At 37.6% G+C, this 20,066-nt stretch overlaps 1 protein-coding gene across 4 annotated transcripts in view; it reads left to right on the top strand.

The window, feature by feature from the left end:
* DLG5 (discs large MAGUK scaffold protein 5) overlaps nt 1-20,066 on the top strand; it is a 104,630-nt gene that overhangs the window by 26,064 nt on the left and 58,500 nt on the right. For all 4 annotated transcript variants that reach the window (XM_086752601.1, XM_086752603.1, XM_086752600.1 and 1 more), the window contains exon 2: nt 13,616-13,684. In XM_086752601.1, the coding sequence (XP_086608727.1) occupies nt 13,616-13,684 (69 nt within the window). The remainder of the gene's footprint in view (nt 1-13,615; nt 13,685-20,066) is intronic.

The following is a 20,066-nucleotide window of genomic DNA, read 5'->3' as shown; positions in this document are numbered from 1 at the left end:
GCATCACTAATTATAAAGCACATTGAGCCCTTCAAGTGATAAGTTGCAGGATTTGTTTTCCCTGCAGGATAAAGTGTAGCAAAGGAAGGGAACGTAATGGTTTAAAAAGCTACATGCTATCCACCTTCTTTTCAGTGGAAGAATTTAAATTTTCTCTGAAGTTGTCCAGTGATGTTACTTATGAAAGAGAGATGGTTATATGCTTTCATAAAAATGAAAACCCTTCTGAGACTTGTTGCATTGTGGAATTTGAAATGCGAACCACTTTTTGTAATGGATCAAAACTAATATTCACACTTGTTGCTTACAAATCTTCTAGTGTACTTAAAAGGTCAATTTTTGCAAGATACTACCCAAGCAGAGACAAGATATAGTATTTCCCTTGAGGAATTTGTCATTTACAGTACAGTTAGAAAACTTTTAACTGTTGACTTGCGCTCTGATCATATATTTGCTTTTACATACTTCAGTTTACACAATTAAACTTTTTTTTTTTTAACCATGTATTCTTAACATTAAAATCCCACAGCAACATAAGAACAGATGGATGTAGAAGAGTTGTAATTGAATGAAACCTAGTTGTTTATAATTTAAATATCTTGAATATTCTTGGTTTATGTAATGGAAGTGTAGAATAAAAATACTTCTGTAACAAAAGGAGGTGATGCAGTACTCTATGAGAATAAATAAAAAATGGTGAGAAGGTCTTATAGAAAAGAATTGTATCAAAGATTGCTGGAAATCATGGCAGCATTGATTTTAATCCTGTGCTTCTAAACAGTGATCTACTTCAATTTTCATATTACAGATTGGTTGAATTTGGTCTTCATTCTACTGTGTTTCAAACTTTTGGTGGTTATGGGTACAGTAGCGTGCTAGTTCATCTCAATTTGAGTCTTCTGAGTTTTTTGGGGAAAGCCTTTTCTTACTGTATAGAAATTGCACGGTTTTGATCATGATTTAATGAGAGCTTAATTCTCTCAGTGTTTCATCCTGAAAGCAGTGTGTATGTGAGGAAAACAATGGATGCAATGGATGTGTCTCCCTTTTTTGGTGTTTATCTAGTGTGTTTTGGTGGGTGTTTTTTTTGTTTGTTTGTTTTCCCTGCACCCGCTGCTATTCTTCTCATCCTGTTTCTGTCTCGTGTACACGCTTGACCTCACTGCTGCTCTCATGGCTACTGCTGAAACGGGAAACAGAATGAAACACGTAATCCTGATGGCAGTTGCTCTCAGTGATGCCATCTCCTTTAGGAACATCCCCAGTACTATCAGAAACCTGTTCAAGAAGCAAGATGTAAAGAAGGCTGGGTTCGCTGGAGGCCTGAAGTGAAGCCTGCCATTAAGCCTGCACAACAAAGCCTATTTCAAGGATGCCTATGGAGGCTGTTGCTGATATGGGATCAGTAAATTGTGGCTGTTTATATGGTTAAATGAAGCGCTTGCCAAGTGTTACGTGCTCTATCTGCTACTCCAGACCACCCAGAACATTTCTTTGAGGCATGTTGGTTCTGGCACCAGTAGCTGAACCTGAATGTTCAACCTTCACACCTGACAAGTGGTGCTGATGGGCAGGTGGCATCCTCATATGCTCTGGGAGATGTAGCTGAGAGAGGGTTAAAGGGAATCCACAGTTCTGTGACAGGCAGGTGACTTTCCCAGGAGGACAGGTCTTGACTTGTTTATTGGCTCAGTCACCTCTCTCTGGTGGGAGGCCACTCTTTTGCCCCTCAGCAGCTCTGACTTGTGCTGTCCGATATGCCATGTTCTATTTCTTAAGTGTTGTAGTCTTATTTTCTTTTGTCTTCTCTCCTTTCACTGTCTTAGTGGACTAGGGCATTGTATTTGCGTTTGGAGTAGCATGCTGGACACAGAGTGCATTTTCTGGATTTTTAGCTTGTATCTCTTCTGCAGACTCCAGGGAGGTCTGCTGCACTACATTAAGCTCAGTGTGCGCTTTCATGTAATGCTAATGCTTCTGCTGGTAGGGGTGTGATTTCAGTCTTTTGTAGATACATCATCAGTGCAGTAAGCTTTAAAACTTGTTCCGGAATTGATGGAGCCGATAGCATTTGGCTGCCTGTATTGCAGACATTTTTTTCTTCCTTGTAGTTTATATTATGATGAATATTTGGCTTATAAGAATCCTTCCATTACTAAGATCTGCCTGGCTGTCAGTAGTCCTTCAAGTTCCCAGTTATTCTTTGCATGCTCACTGCAGTAGCTTGCTTGGTAACCCAGATCTATTGATGTAAAAGGTCATACATAGCTAAGCCATTTGAAAAGTCATTCGCCACTTTGTGACTTGCTAGAATTGCGACAATTACTTTTGCCCAAAATAATCTCAAATAATCTCAAAAAGACTAGGAGACCCATTGAGCATGTTTATACCCTTGCTGTGTAGGAAAAAGCCTTTCTAGGCTCTAATACTGATTCAATCTCCAACCAGGGTCTGTCCTCAAGGAATAATCTCATAGCACCACTTGAATTTCAAAGGAGGTGTGTTAAGTATTGACTCCCAGATACTTAGAGTTTGGATGATTGTATTGATGTGTCTCTTGCAATCTTTGTATGTGGTAGATTGAGCTGGTTTGTCAGTTGTAGGAAAATGGGGAATTCGGGCTAGAAGCAACAGCCTTATAAGTTTTCGTAATTAGTTATTATTTAGAGCACTTAATACAGAGAACAGCTTATGAGGACATACTGTGTAACCATAACTGCTTCACTCAGTTGCTGTTTTAGTTCTTGAATAGTAACGGGGCTGCTTTTTGGGAAGAGCATTCCAACTGCTCTGTCCTGTTTCTAATTAGAAAGAGAAGTTTGGTTCTTGTCAGTCTGACAGAACTGTAGAAATGAGAAGGACGTTCAGACAAGATAGCTTTATGGGATTAGATAGTACACGGGTGACTTTAGATAAGGTAGATAGTATGGGGAGAGGGGAAGAAGCCTTTGGACTTTGGTTTGTTACTCCTCTGCTTGGAGACACAAAGGACTGGCCTAACGCAGCCTTTTCTTTTCCTAAACTGCACAACCCCTCGGTGTGATTGTGGTTATACTTGTATTGAGGTGCTTTCTTCCTTTTGTACCTCCTTCTTCTGCTCTACAGGAGTAAGCTACAACTATGTTAAACCCCTTTGTTCTTGTTTAAAATGGTCTGCAAAGTGGGAAGGCTGTGTGTCTTGAACTGTACCGTTAGCAGTGAAGCAGCAATGCGTTTATGGATGGGTGTAAGTACCTGTGTGTTCTTGATGACTTATCCCAGGAAAAACAATTTGAACCATAATGCTTGTTTGTTGCAGGGCCAAAGTTTGAACTGCTAGGAAAAAGTTCAGGTTAGACATGTGATAGATGCTCTTGTCACCTGCACTTCCAGGGGTGCCCGCAGCTGCTTCTGTGGTGAAAATACCCAGTTGCAAAATACGATGAGTTCATGAAAGGGCTGGATGCTTTAAGAGGCTAATCTTGAGGAATTAATGCTTGCTATCCTTGTTACCTGGTAGATTTCCAGTCCTTTGAATGTCAGTGTCTGCAGTTTTAAATATCTGTAGTTGCTTTTTCCCTTTGTTCTTCCATGTAGTGTGGTTTTTTTTGTTTTTTTTTTTTAAGGCATGACCTCTTTACAAACTTAATTAGGTGGTTACTTAGATATAATTCCAAAATTTAAATTAAATTTTAAATATAGCATTTAGTTGTGGAGTTAATATTACTTTTAAAATTATATTCTGCCATTCATATTACCTGAATATGCAAATATTTGATGAAATAATATACTACAAACCTCTGTGTATACCTATGCAAGCTAAATGAAGTTAAAATTTCTTAATTGTCACCATTGTGAATTTAGTAAGGCAACTGTTGCTAATTGAGAAGGCATTTTTAGGGATATCCAGTATTTACTACCTTCATCCCACAACAGTTTCTTGCTTTTGACTGCGTAGCAAATGGGTATTTTCTGAACATAATTGCTTTTTACTTAAATCTTCTAAGGTCAGTTGCAAAGGGCAGATGATGTCATCCTCCAGAAATCTTAGTCACATCACTTGCAAAGCTTCTGGAGTACAGCTTGATGTCAAGAATTGCCTCCAGATATGGTAATAACTTTGCAAAGTTAGCTTTCCCTGGAAGGAGTGTTGCATAACTAAATGGACAACCAACAAGTTTGAATTCAAAATTTAAGAACTGGTTAGCATGCTAGGATAGATAGATGTGAATATATCTTTGTCTGGGGTTAAAAGAAGCTAGCAAGGAGATTTGAAGGTATTCAGGAATGCTATTTCTGTCAGAGCTTAATGAAAGGGAAGGATATTCTGAGAGGTGTCTGTTTCCCACCAAGTAACTTTTGACAAGGACATGTAGTGATAAGCCAAGGGATAATGGCTTTAAACTGGAAGAGGGTAGGTTTTAAATTAGGCATAAGGAAGAAATTCTTTACTATGAGGGTGGTGAGGCACTGGAACAGGGTGCCCCAAGAAGCTGTGGATGCCCCATCCCTGGAAGTGTTCAAGGCCAGGCTGGATGGGGCTTTGAAGTGACCTGGTCTAGTGGAAGGTGTCCCTGCCTAGGACAGGGGGGTTGAAACTGGATGATCTTTAAGGTCCCTTCCAACTCCAACCGTTCTATGATAATGACATGTGACTTGATGCATCATCTGCCTTTCCTTTTTCCCTCCAGAGTAAAAATGGATGTATAATATTTCTTTATTTTTAAGAATTGTCACTGAGCTCTCAACTTGGTGATGTTATTAAAAATTTTGTACCCCAGCATTAAAGGGGGCTAGGGTAGACTTTTCTGGATGACTTATCATATTTCCCAATTGATTTTTTTTTTTTGTCCTTCCCTCCATTTGTAGTGAGCAATACCACCCTTCAGTGGTTGTGACCCACTGAGTTGCCTAGGAGGAGTCCAGATTGCATCTCTTCTTTTGCAGTGTTGGTCTCTGGAGCTGCCCGGTTAGCTCTTCACATACCATGCATTTACAGCCCAAAAGAGCTGTAGCACTCACTATCAGGTTCAGCAGGTTTGAAGTGTGAGTTCCTGTGGATGGAGACCGTTCATAGCAAGAGCAAGGTACTTGGACAATTCCTTAACTTCTTGTCTTCCCTCTACTTGGCGATAAAACTGAGAAAATGAACCAGAAAGTAGTGACCTTGAAAGTGACGTTTTCTAAATGTCTGACAGATGAAAACCAATCATTTTCTAAATACAAGGCAGATCAGAAGCTTCTTAGAAGTACCCGGGTCTGAGTTACCACAATCTATTTGCACGTTTGCACAGTGTTGAGGAATAGGCATCTGGGACCAAATGGGACCAGGCCGGGTGTAAGGGTAGGCAAAATTGGGATGCACTTTGCACACCGATACAGAGAACAAAAAAGTGAGGTTTCCTGTTGGTCCCTGGATAGTGTAGATGGGCAGTATGCCAATGCCCTCTCCCTGTCACGTGCGTACAGGAAGAGAAATCTGTAGCTGCTCCCTGTTGGAGATGGCATCTCGTCGATGGGTGTAGGAACAAAGAGTACTGTGTTAAAGATCATGTGGGTCCATGAGGGCTTGCTGGTTTCCCATGACTGCTATCACTGCGCTGCACAGCTGAAGAAGCCCGGGGTCCTTCACCAATACCCAGAATATCCAGTGAATGGTCAGAATGCCGTGTTGCTGGGATCTGTGCAGATGGAGTACTGAAGGAGCATGCGCTTGTGGGTGGATTTACGCCCTAGGTTATCTCATTTCCTTTCCTAGAGGGAAAGGGATTGGTGAACGACCTCTTGCATTTTAGTCATCTGGGAGGTTTAATGAAAATTTACATCTCTCTACCTTAATTAAAAAAATTAATTATATCATATTATGTATAATTTAGTGAGTAGTCTAGATTAAGAAGATAACTTCAAGAGAAACAGAGTATGAGATTACAGAAAGCTTATTGAAAAATAAAATACTATTCTATTTTCTGTCATGCTTTTTTTGATTTTTGTTTGTTTGCTTTTGTTTTTTTTTTTTTTTTTCTTTGACTTATCATACATAATCCTGCAAACAAATGTAATGTTCCTGATGGCTAGAAGCGAGGAAAAAAATTAATGGATACACTGGGCTTCTTACTAGTGGAATGGAGATGGGTTTTCCCAGAGTAGGTTAACTGGCATTGTTTAAGCAGGTATATTAAACACAATTAATAAAAACAATTACTGTATTTGTTTGATAAGGTAGTCTGCTGTAATACCACATCATGTTTATAGTACAGAAGACAGCACTGCTGCACTGATAATAATGCAAGGACCACCCGTATAATCCATATGAGCTGAAATATGTGGCAATTTGTTTCACCTGCCTGCACTGTAGTTTTACTAAGATGTGACTTGAAATGCAGCTTTTTCCTATCTGTACTAAATGCTGAGGGTAAAGAATCTGGAGCCAGTTATTCTTTTTTCTGCCTTTTAATTGTCAGCCTGCTAAAATACGCATTTCTCATGTAAGAAAGTTAGCAGTGAAGGCAGTGTGTGCAGCTCTACAAACTGGAAGTTGGTCTTTTGCCACAATTTGAGTAATGTAAGTTTGCTTGCCCGTATTTTCACGGTAGCTAGGTATGTTGCCGTTAGCCTTAAAATAACTGTTGAAAAATCATCACCCATCTCACTGCACTACCTAATGGAAATTCAGGGCTCTAAGAGGAGGGCACGGTCATTTGCTGTTGCAGTTCCCCTCAGTTTAAACGGAGTGTTGGAGACAAATGACTTATCAAGACAAAATGCACTCGCTGAAGTAGAGTTAAAAGCCATCCCAGTCAAAAAGCAAGAAGACAAAGGTTAAAGTGGTTGTTTCTGGTTCAGAATATGAATTGCTGCAGGACTTCTTGAATAAGTAATCGCAGTAGCAGTTATGATTGCATCTTTGGTTCTACTGCTCCAGCAGATATATTTAATAACTTTTGATGTGATTTCATAGAGTGAAAGAGACAAAATTAGACATTTTATAAGTTGCAAAGAAAGAAATGAAGGCTTGGAATGTAGCAAGAGACATGATATCTAGCTGAGCTGATATACTTTGGTATGGGTTTGTTGATTTTTTTAAGCAGTCTTTCGTTTCAGCACCTCTTTGCTTCCAGTTACAAGGTGGTAATAGCTGCTATCCTGCTAATAAAACTTTGTGGTAATTTGGCTCTTAAAAATTCATTGTGTCCCACTTCTGTAGAGCATTATTAGAGCATCATGTCCATGGCAAAGTAGCTTGAGTGTTGTCAACTGAAGCACTGTCATCATATGTTTTGTGAATCAAGCTATGCAAATTGAGATCAGAAAGGACTTTTACTCTTTTCTGTGCTGCTTTGTGTGAAAAGAGGATGATTTGACGCAATGGTCAGAATGCAGTAAACAAGGAGAAATAATGCTAATAAAGTATATAAGCAGCTGCAAGTATATCCTAATGATAAAGTGATGATGTAGAAAACCAAACTACTTCATTTTCTTGTCTCTTGCCCTTTCCTCTTACCTTTCTCACTGCCACTCTTGAGCTTTTTTTTATTGAAGGCACCATCTGCTTCCTTTCATAATTTTCAGTGTACTAAGATGCACAACAGTAGTCCAGTGACTTAGGTTTCTCTTCAAGACAGGTTGTAAATTACATTCAGTAAAACTTGCTACATTGCTATAGATTTTTTTTTTAATTATTTTTTTTTTTTTTTTTTTTTTTGTAGTCAGGAAGCAGTGAGTGTAGATGTTCCTATAGAGGGTACACTTAGGAATGCATATTTAGAAATATCAGTCTGTGGTGTTATTCTACTATAAAGGGTTTCGAACGGATGTTGCTGAGAAAATGGGCATTTTAGATATTTATATCCAGTGTGGTTTTTAACAGCTGAAAATCAAATACTGTACTTCACTGTATGACTAGCTAGGAACTTAAGCATCTGAACTCAGGGCTTCTTTTGTAATGTCTCCGGCCTCCAGCAAGTTACTTAACTTTTCTGAATCTAAACCTACACAGAACTTGTCATATTAAATCAGAATCAGCCTGACCTGTTATTGTCACCAGTGCTGATTTTTACTAAATGTTTCAGAGAAAGGTGCCAAAGTGCTTGTTCATGTGTGAAGTTTTCTGTCCTTAACAAGAGTTTATTCTCAGTCACTTAGAAATGAAGGATATCTTAAGCACTAAAGTATCTATCTTTTCCAAAACCACACTTTTAATATTAAATTCTTAATATTTCATAAATGTGTTGTTGTAAAATGGTTTTATCCATTGTAAAAGGAAAATAAACTTTTTGACCTTTACTGTCTCTGTCAAACTGTTCTAGACTGAAGCATTTGGGAAATAAAACCAGTAAATTTTTAGCTGCTTTATTATTTTTTTTTAAAATGACGTTTCTTTAGTTTTCATGGTGTCCTAAAAATAAGATCATTTTATGCTACAGGGCACAGTATTGAGGAACTTTAGATTTACAGAATAAGTAATAAAGCCATATTTAAAAGCAGATGGGGGAAGAGACAGCAAACTTGTACTGATGTGACCTCTGCTACTGTTTTACTGCTGAGTTTGTACCTCTGTTCTTGAAGTTACTCATATCCTTAAAGGTAAATGACAGTGAAACATCTGAAATAAAGATGGCATGGAAGGAAGCAAATGCCCAGTTGAAGGTTTTGCATGAGATCAGGATTTAACATCTGAACGTCACACAACTTGCAAGAAATGACTGTGTCTTATGGTTTCTGACAAACCTGGCTGCATGGACTGCCAAGAGAAGAATAGCCTTGGAGACAGAGCATGGCAGATCCATGTGATGTTAAGCTCCTTGGGCAATTTTGTTTGTGGTAGAGGTAATGGGGACATTGTAATCTGGGTAATTTCCAGCTTTAATCAAACTTTTTGACTCCCCCACAGCGAGTAGGAGTCGTGCCAAAGCCAGTTTGGTTTGTTGCACAGAGATGTGGATAAACAAATGTTTGCCACGCTGCCCTCTCATCCGGTGTGTTGGACATCCATCAGAAAAATCATTTGCTGACACGGAGTTGAATCAGCTGGCAGTCACTGCACTGGGAAGGGAGTGAGGAGGAAGAGCAGAGTTTAATTAACAGTGGAAATTTGCAGTAAGGGAGCATGGAGAATTGTTTCATGTCATCCTTGAAATTAGAGGTAGAGTAAAGGAAATTTATGCAGGTACAGTGCTCCTTCTAGGCTCAGTCCTACACTGAGCTAAGTGTTCCTAGTTAGGAAGCATGTTTAATTTAGGAGTCAGCCATACTGCAGATCCTAATGCAATCCTGAAAGACGGGTGATATTCCAAGACCAGAGCACTCCCCATCTTGCTGGATAAAGCACCTAATTGATTTAAACCCTAGTTGTTCACACACTGAAACAAGTTCAGTGTATCTGCTTCTTTGGCCCTATGCTGAAGGTGTGTAGCTGAAGGAGTAATTATTCCTGTGCTGTCATTTAGTTAACATAGCAAATTTTGGAAGATGAAATAGCCTTCTTTCAGTTGAATTACAAATACAATTTTGTAAATGTTTGAGAGTAAAATACACCTTTAAGGAAAAAAAAAATGAATTGAAAGCATATGAGCAATGAATTTTGTAAAGCTGAGCTCCTGTATCTTACTTTGCGACTACAGTCCTCCTGAGGGGACTGGGATTGGAGATTGAAACACAGATGAGATTGGAACACAGTATAGTTTTGTCAGCAGTTGTTCAATAATTTAGCATTTAGTCCTAGAAAATATTTTACTTGATCCTTTGTTGTCTTACGGAAGGTACCAAGTGCAAGCTTGTTTTGGAGGCTTTACTTTGAGATTAGCTGACTTGTGTTTTTTAGTGTCTCCTTGAAGTACAGATGATGCCCAGTTTTTCGTGGTGTTTCACAATTCAAAGGTTATAAAGACTGGAGAGAAATGTTCCGTTTTAATTTTGTGCTAATAGTTTAATTCTGTCAGTCTAGATTTGGCTTTGCTGATGAGGAAACTGCTTGTTTAGGCAGTTGTTGTCGTCTTAGGGCATGCAACTCTTTTTCCCTCCACTATCATTGCCTGTCTTGACAATGAAAATATGTGTCACTGTTTCTGTGTGGACATTGTTTGAAAGATGGAGGCAAACTAGAATCCGGTTCCTCTGCTGTCCCTGCAGGTGGCTTCCACAGTTAAGCAACTAGCTCCTTTCCTGAATTTGCAAGTTCTCAAGTGGCCTTCCTGTCATCTGGCTAATGAGGACAGTAATAACTTAAGGAAATTTTACTTTCTCTAATTGTTGAAAATAGAAGGAAATGGGATTCTTAAGATTCTCAAGTATATATTGTAGCAGTTTCTAAATCCCTCTCCCAAAGCTGTTAAATACAGCTAGGAACTGATCCAAAACTTAAATCTGGATGAGCGAAAATGAAATGCCACAAAAGCAAGGCTGCAGTGCAAAGACTGGATGCTCGTGCTCTTTTTCCTCTGTGTAAGAATGTGTATCTGTAAAAGACAGGTCACTTGTTTTTACTTTTTACTTAAGTGTGAGTACTATCTACTGTATTTCTCAGAATTCTACCTTTCAGGTTGTAATTTTTAACTTAAAGAATGTGTCAGCCATTGTTCTAAGTCAGTGAATTGAAACAAAATGTAGCAAGTTTTTGTACTGGCGGCTTTTGGCATGTGAGGTGAATACTAGCAGAAAAATGACAAACAAGTATTTGGAAAAGTGTGGTGCAAGGCATGTGAACCCGTAGGTGTGAAGCACTTCTAACACTAACCTGAAAAGCTAGTCAGGGCTGTTTCTTGAGTTTTGTGTTCTGATCTTATTTTTTGAGTAATTTCATGAGGTGGACAGTTAGAAAGCTTTAAGAATTTGAAATAAAGTGGAGAATTGCTTAACAAGGTGGGGAGGTGGTTTTGCAACAATTTTTTAAAAATACTATAGTTGTGTAGCTTGTGAATAAACAGGGTGTTCAAGTGCCTTTGGTTACAGAAACTAGCTTCTGCCCCACTGTCTTGGAGCATTTTCAGGTACTACTGAGGTATTGCTGGTTTGATCAAATACAATGCTGCTTTAGCCTGGATTGAATATGCAAATGTGTATCAGTTCAGTACCTAAAGATGAATTTTAGTGTTGTGAAGCTATGTAGAGTCCTCTGGTTATTGTTTCCGATGCTTACTAATACTGCTTCTGATGACAAAGGTGGCACATGTTCAATAAGTTATATCCTCTGTAGTCTGAAAACAAACCAAACCCTAACATACACACAAACAGCTTTGGAAGCCAAAGAAATGCTACTAGATTTGGTTTGTGAGGGTTTTTTTTTTGTTGTTTTTTTTTTTTGTTGTTGTTGTTGTTGGTTTTTTTTTTTTTTTTTGTTACAAGTGGGGAATTATGAATGGGTCAGATGATTCCTCCCCTCTTCACAACTGTACATTTTCTTGTGATAACATGCCATGCATACCGGATCTTGCATTTACAAATCTGAGCTAATGTTTGAAGAGCATCGCTAGGGAGAGTCATATGTCTCCATTGATGAAGTCAGCTTCACAAAACTTTTCTGTCTATTCCGGGGAGCAGACTTTAACTGGTTTAAGTCATGGCTCTGGCTTTTAACACAGAAAAAGAAAACAGAGATCAGTGCTTCTTGAAGATAAATACAAGCAAGATAGACTAAGATGATGAGACTTTGAATCTTTTCTTTCTCCAGTCTTAAAAAGAAGTGGAGGCAGCTACCAATCAGTCACAGTTTGTTTAGATATGGGAGTCCTATGTAATCTTTTAGAGGAACTGGGCAGTTTTGCCTTAAATTGCTGATTATAATGAAGTATTACCACTTGGCACAAGATTTTATTGTACTTGAGTTGCATGCAGTTTTGATGCAGTGTCACTACATGTTATCTGTCATAAAAATGTCCTACTTTGTTTAATATGATGATTTGCTTTTTTCAGCTTCCTTTATCATTCTAATCCTTCTAGTCCACACTACGAGGAATACTGCAAGTCATACAAGTTTAGAATACCCAAAGAGGTTGATTTTAATTAATGCAGAAATTATGTTGTTTTTAATAAACTTCAGTGAAATAGGAACACAGCTTAAATTGTTATGTGAAAATGTTCGAAATGGAAGTAAAAATGTGCAGCAGGTTTTTTTTTTTCCCTGAAGCCAGTGTGTCAGTGACATGCTTGTCATAAGTTTTATTTAAAAATCAGAATGAAACAAAAATTTTACATCTTGTACAATCAACTAGAATTATTTGTAACCGATATATTTTGAATCATTTTTCACAGGGATTTGTCAGGTTAAACAGTCTACCTCAAGATTTGCTTGCTTTTCTGGTACTTACTTTCTGCAATGTCTGGTAATAAAACCAGAGATTTGCTTGGAGGGATTTTTCCTTACATTCAAATACTTGTTTAAGTTTGCTTTTGCCTAGACATCACTTCTTTTATCAAATGCAGGAGCCTCACTTTTTGTCAAGGTAAATAAACTCTCTCTATTAAAATTGGGGTCCATGTCACTTTTACTAGCTGAAGATTAGGCCCTGAGTGTGTTTGCTTTTTTAAATTCACTTAACTGTTATTGCTTGTATGGTTAGTGAACTTATTTTATCACAGCTTGTCTTTCCTTTGTTTAACAGCATAGTAGTTAACAGATGTCATGTCTTTTCCTAATAGGAAGCAGAAGAGATGAGCAGAAACTAGGATTTCTTTCTTATTTTCCAGCCTGTCTTTTCTTTCATCTATTTTGAAGGTAGATCCATCTTTAACCTCATACTGCTTCTCAGCTTTTATTTCTTAATTTCAAAGAGACTGGAAGAAACAAATATTGAAACATAAGAAGGAGAACTATAGGAAAGGCAGCTCCTGAAAGTATTCAAAATGTCTTTGAGCTTGGCTGTTGTGAAGACAGGTCTCACATCCTGGCTAGTGCTGAAAATGAACAGATTTTAAATTACTTCTGCACATAGTCACTCGCTGTTTGTACTTTGATGTGTTTATCCTGTTTGTGAGGGGTGGTGGAGCTGTTTAGTTTATAAAGTTTTGAAGTAGTACCTGTTTTTCTAGTTCTTCCGGTAAGTAAAATCTAGCATACTTCTAAAATAACTAAGATAAAAGATGCTTCTGTCTGTTTATCTATTAATACCTGAAAAATCTTGCTGTCGTCAGTAGCAGCAGATAGCTTTGTAGATCCTTGCTTTTAAGGTCAGATACTGAATGCTGCAAATGGATGCCAGCAAATTGATTTACCAATGAAATGAGATTTTTAGGTCTGAAGGAAGTTTGAGGATAAGAATAACAGTCATTTACACAATGAAATAGGAGCTGGTACACGTGAAAAGATAAAGCGAAATAGATAGTGACTGTTGTTACAGATGTCACTCATAATCTTAACAATGTAGAGATTAAACTCTATTGGAAATAATCATTGTGTAAGTTCAGTATTTTGCCAAACTCACTTTTACATTTTCATCCAAAATGATTTCCTACTCAGCACACAGAGCAATGTTCATTTACAATTAATGTTTCAGTTTCCTGTTAAGTTTTTTGTGTTACTGAAGTTTATTTTCTCTGGTTTAGCGTGTTTGGCATCTACAGTATCAAGAAAATGAATGGTTAGCTTGGTTTGGGGAGAGGAAAAGAAAAAAAGGTAATGCTGTCTTTATTTTTCTAATTTTAGGGTCTACTTACAGTGTGCTGTCCATAATGCCTTCTGATTCTGAAAGCAGCAGTTCTCTGAGTAGCATTGGTGAGTAAAGTACTGATTTTACAACTTGATGAACATGTCTTTTGGGAGCTGGGAGAAAGTTTGGGTGGGTTTTTTTTGTGTTTTTTTTTTTTTTTTTTTTTTTTTTTTAAGGTGATGTCAAAATTTTAGTCTGAGTGAAAAACATCATAGAAATAAAAAATATTGTTAGCCAAGTTAATAGCCTTTTAAACTTTTGGACGTGGCTGCAAGCTTTAACCCTTTTTTCCCTGCATGCAATGAACTGCTTGATTTTCTCTGGTTTTGAAGTCATTGGGAAAGAAAAAATAGTAAAAAAAAATTAGAGGTAGAAGAAATGTGGACAGAACACCTTGAACAAAAAGGTGATCTTGGAACAGCTGTATTAGCTGAGAGTTTTCCTCTCCTTTACTTACAGAAATAACTTCTATTGTGAAATTAATGTAGAAGTCCCTTTCCTTGGATAGGGAATGTAGGCTCTTGCATATTTAAAGTTCCAGTGTTGTGTCAGGCATCTGTAGACTTCCCTGACAGCACCAGGCAAGTCAGTTGTCTGTTTAAGGATGTGGGCAGACATCTGTTGCAGTCGTTGAGTTGAACTTTTAACTCCAGCGTGCAGGAACAAGATTTTAGGGTTGACTGAACTATTTGCTGAAAATACTGGAAGCTGTGACATGTTAGTTGGATTTTTATCAAGATAGCACTTGTATGGTATTACCTGAAGAAAGGGTATGATTTAATTTGCTATGAATAAGTTGAGACTGGAAATAGGAAGAACAAGTTTCTAAATTTTTAGGACGACCAGTCTCAAAAAAGGAGCCTTCCAAAGAATGAAGTTCTTCTAAGGTGATATCCAGTAAATCTGTGGAATAATTGGGTGAAGTGGTGCCTGAGATAGGAGAAGATGCAGATGATCCTTTTTAGTTTCCTGTTACTGATTTTAAAAAGAGAAGGTACACTTGTTGGGTTTTTTTTTTTGTTTTTTTTTTGTTTTTTTTTTTTTTCTTTCAATTTTTGTGACTTTGTGAAGGCACTATATTTGACCTTTTATAATTTTGGAAGTAAAGGGAGGTAGATGAACAGTTAGTGTTTGCCATCATGACAAGAATTTCTGCTTTTACAGTGACCAGTTGCAAGCTACGGATACATAACCTCTGGGGTTTTTTTGTGGCATAGTACCTTATGCAAGTGTGGGATTCCTGTTTCTGAACAGTTACTTAGAATTTGGCATGTTGCTTCTGAGACATCCATTATCCCCATATAGGAGTCAGAACTGAATTATTTCCAAACTATGGTTTTTTATGTTTTAAAATATTCAAGTCCATACTGAGTCATGATCTGTGTATTTTACCTGAAGGACTGTTCTTGGAAGTGTTTTATGCCTTTAGTGTGTGCAGTGATCAGTTATTTATAACTTAAAAATCAAGTGACCTGCTGTTAAACAAAGCTTGTAATCTAGTATTCTCCACAGTTTTGTTTTATTCAAATGATTAAAGAGAGTTAAGTATTTAATATTTAGTACATTAACAGCCAAGGGAATTCTTTGTTTGAAGCAGGCATGTTTGTTTTATTGTCTGGCTATAGACTTGTTATTAATGAGTATCATTTTTTTTCCCTAGCCATTTTTTCTCTCTCGTCTCTTGTTCTACAAGAGATAGTATTTTTAATGTTACCTAATACCAACAGCAAAATTTCTTTGCTTAATAACTAACATATCCTGATAGATATGTTTGCAAGGCACTTCAAAGCTGCAGTCGCATTATTTTAATACTGACTGATTTGTTGAATGACAAAGCACCCTAACCAAAACTCTTTGCATGCCAGTTTCCTGAAGGCTTCATATGACTTCTTTGAATGGAATCCCAACGAATACTGAATTGCTATAGCCTTTCAGGAATTTCACGTATGATTTCCCATTGCTCCATCACCGTCTCACTGGAATACATTTTCACAAGGGTAATTCTGTGCAGTGGAAATAAGTTTAGCCTGTGAAATGAACGCATCAGGTAAAAGCTTATGGTTTGGAGACAATGTAATCTCTGGAATATATTCAGTTTGACATTTGATAGTTACATGTGCACACACACCTATATAAAGGAATATTTTCATTTCCCCAGTCACGAGGATTTTTCTCATGGGTCAGAAAAGGGATCTACTTTATTAATCCTGAGTTCAAAACACTGATTCTAAAAATTTTTTAAATACTAATTATTTCTGGTCTACCTTGCTTCTGTTTGTCAAGCAGCTCAGAAACACTTTTGACCTTTCAAATTAAATGAGAAAGGTATTGGGACCACTAAGTAAGCCTGGATAAAGAAATAGAGGCTGAATCTTAGCATCTGCTAACTAGGAGAGATAATACAATCTTTCATTTGTGGTCTTGAGACTTCATAGTTCATAAAAGTAACTAGAGAAGGATATATCTATTTGCTTTATCTTTTCTTCCCAACCTTAATCACCCTAGCTATTGTTGGAGATGGCTTCTGTTGCCAGCATTCTTAGTTAAATGATCTTTTTCTGAAATACTTCCAAGTAAGCCAGGATGTTGTGAAATTGAGATGACTCTGTATGTTTTAAAGCTATCCTGGATTTCTGAGTTAATTTATGAAGCTGATATATATAACAATGGGCTTATTTTCCAGAAGACGACTCTGATGTAAGAACTAAGCTTAAATAGTACCGAGACAACTGTTCTTAAAAGGTGGTTCTAAGAAAACATGGGCTCCATCTCCATCAAATAACACGTGGTGTTAGGATTTAGAAAGGAAGAGGGAGAGATGAGAGAACATCATTTTATCACTGTATAAAACCGCGGTGTGCCTGAGTCTTGAGTATATTTGTAGTCCTGATTGTCCCACTGAAAGAGACTGCAGCAAGTATGGAGAGCAGCAGCATGGATGAACAGTTACGGAGCAGTTTCTTTACGGGCGACAACTCAATACTCTGGAGTTCTCTCAGTCTTCAGTAGTGTCATAGTCCTAATATAAGAGGAGAGCAAGGAGTGATGTAACTTGCTTAATGTGACTCAGAGAAGAGTTTAGGGATAGTCCATCCTGAGTTCTGTGTTGTCATCCAAGCTTTTTTTTTATTTCCTCTGCCCAGGTGGGCTTTTAAGGCATGAGGGATGCAACAAGAATGAACTTCCAGCCTCATGTGATGTGGTAGATAGAGTAAGCAGTTGGGAGGAAGCCAGTTTTCCCACCTGTGTAGCAGCAAGATAGCAGCACTGAAGAACAGATTCCTTTTCTAGGTTTATCTGCCTTGACCATAGGTGTATCTGCCTTTATTCTTTTGTATCTGTATGTAAATAAAAATAGAGTGAAAAATCATTGCTCTTTACAGGTTTTTCTTGCGTATTTTTCTCACCATTCAAAATTGGTTTGGACGACAATATTGTCTTTTTTTCCCTTATGCTTCCTTCCTTTTCTTTCCCATGTATTAATAAAGATTATGCTGTGCTTGTAAAATAGTTTTGATGGTACTGATAGCAAATTTTCACTGTTAACTTCCAAAAGAGGTTCGATGCAAACTGCTGTAATCCTTGTGTTCTACTGTTGTGCTTCAGCCCCGGGTTCTTCCACCCAAAGGAACAAATCCTCTTTAAGTTGTCGTGCTCTCTCTGTATTTCCTTTCTCTTTGCTCTTGGCTAATGACAAAGATTTTTGTGTGTAAATAGAAGCATCCTTCATCTGCCCACTCCCCGTGCCCAGCAGACTCTCTGAATGGAGCTACAATTCTGGGTCTCTGACATCAGAATAATTATTTATGGAGATTGTGTGCCTGGCGTGCCAAGCACAGAACAACAGTGTCGCTTTGGAATTGGATGGAAACCAGTAACACAGCTATACGTGACAGTTGCTGGCTAGTCTCCCACTTGACCGGTTGTGATAACAGAACATGATGAAAGAACACAGAATAAAGACCCCATTAAAAAAAAAAAAAAAAAATCACAAAAAAAAAAAGGAAAAAAGTACTAGTTTGTATAGTGCACTCAGTCATTTGACATTTATAATTTTGAAGATAATTGCTCACCAAGTGCTCAGTTGAACTTAAATGATGCTGTCCTGGACAACTGGGTCTAGGTGGTCCTGCTTGAACAGGAGGGTTGGATCAGGTGTTCATTTGGTATCCCAGCAGATAATTTTGTGGACCTGTAAGGAAAGAAGGAAGACCTGTGTTCTGAAAGATTATCTGTATATCAGCCGAATATCACCCTACTTACATGATACTTCATCCTGAAATAATCAAATTTGTTTGCTATGGGAAGTATTAACCAAGTGTCCATACTAGTTTCTGTGTATCTCTTGGTTATCTATTCTACTTCCAGTTTCCATCTTTTTTTATTTTTTACTTGCCTTGCTCTTTCCTTCCAAAATCAGTCTCCTTTTTTCCTTTTCACAATAGCCAGGTAAGTTCTTGTTCTGGCCCATGTCACCTAAAAAAGCCTCTGTGAATTGACTTAAAGGGCATGTTTCAAGACTTTTGGTATCTGATACTACTTTTACAGCATCCAGTAACACACTACTAACCTAAGCAGTATGGCGGCGTGACAGGAGGGTTATAGTCTCTGGAATGAAGCCATTTTTAACCTACCCTAGTACCGTAACAGAACTTCAGAGCTGTCCTTTAATGCTTTAAAAATTTGATTCTTCCTCCCATTCTCAATACACAGTGTGTCTATATATGTATATATGTATTTTTTTTTTCCTAAATAAATATTATTTAATAGAAACCAGTAGCTCACATGCAGGAGTAAGGCTGGGGCTCTGAGGACAGCCTGCTTATCCTTTTTCATGATGAGTTTTTAACAGAAAGGCATTACATACTTTTCTGTTCTTGAAAAATATATTGAGAGCCTGATGGAAGGATTTTTGAAATGCAAAAAGCCTTCAATCTTACCGCATGTATAATTTCTTTCTTTCCACAGCCAGATCTCTTTGCATTGTTTTGATTACAGCTGTCAATCTTGTATCCTCTTCATTCCACGTTACATATTATCACCTTTATGTTTTAACTTTCAACAGACTATTACTGTTCCAGCTGTTCAGTTCTTTGCAAATGGTATGACTTTTTTAGTCGTAAGTGTTTTTTCTTGCTCTTCACTGTTCATATCACTGTATTACCTTTTCCTAGGGGAATTTATGTACCAATCTGTAACTAAAAACACCATTGGCACTACAATTGTATGACATTTTCTTGGAGCCGTCAGGTGGTCATATACCTATCCCCACCAAGCTTTTCCAACTTTGAGTTCAACTGACAGTATTTCCTTGTTTCACATTTTGTTAGCTTACCAGCCTGACAGGCTGTTTACAGATAGCTTTTCACTAATTGCAATTCAAGTTACTTAATCCGAGAGCCTTAATTCTTACTTAGCAAACATTACCCCTCTCCCGTCAGATGATAATTCCTTCCCAACAATGTGTAGTCTTTCATTCTCCATTTTAGTCTTGTCCATTTTGACAACTGTCTTTTTATGTTGTTGTGACTTCAGTTTATTGCTTCACACTTTCTACAGCTGTGTATAACAACGTAATTGTTTTCAGAATTCATAGGTAGTGTTCAGCTGTGGATATGGTTTATGAGAGTCTTTCAGTCAAAGATAAACACTCCTTGTCTGAAGGAGTGATTTGTTTATTCCCCCCTCAACCCCAACAGCCTGTAGTAATCTCTTGTCATATTTGTTGCCTTTTTTTACTAACTCAAACACAAAATTTATATTTGGTAAAGGTACCTCGATGGTTAACACATACTGACAAAGGAACAAGTGACAATACTGCACCTGCTGAAAGGGCTGGAAATGAATGAGAAAAGGTGCTGGGACCACTTGCCTTTATACCACATCAGAATCCTTTTTTGTACTGCAGTGATTGCCTTCAATGTTCCACCTCCTTGCCAATTAGTCTTTGTGTTCAGACGTAATTTTCTTGTAAAATTTGGCCTCAATAATTGAATTAAACCTCTCTTTTAGGTTTCTTTCCTATGTAATTTTCTCATCCTTTGATCTGAATAGTACACCTTTAGTGTAGTGGAACCAAGACTTAGGAAATAAACGTCATCTTCCACAAACTTAAAGCAGCTTCACTATCTTACTGTTTTACTCTGTTCATGAATCGTGTAGGTGTCTCTAGGATTGATCCTTAATCTCTTTACCTAATTCTTGATGTGTTTGTTAATAACCGTTTTCTCGTAAGTAATACACACTCTGAATAGCTATAATGTACTGTCACTGACTTCTATGGCATCCATTTCTGTGCAGCTCTGGGTTGACATGTAGTCATGTTCAGTGTTCTCTAAACTTCTGTTACTTTAGAGGTACCCAGAAATTACTCAGTGGTTCTGAAACCCTGTTCTAAAAAAAAACCAAAAAAAACCCCAAAAAAACCTCGATAGTAACAACAAAAAA

Source organism: Chlamydotis macqueenii, chromosome 7, assembly GCF_036417535.1.
Source record: "Chlamydotis macqueenii isolate bChlMac1 chromosome 7, bChlMac1.mat, whole genome shotgun sequence".
Lineage (NCBI taxonomy): Eukaryota > Metazoa > Chordata > Aves > Otidiformes > Otididae > Chlamydotis > Chlamydotis macqueenii.
The sequence above is the reverse complement of the archived record's forward strand: the minus strand, read 5'-3'. Positions and strand labels throughout refer to the sequence as shown.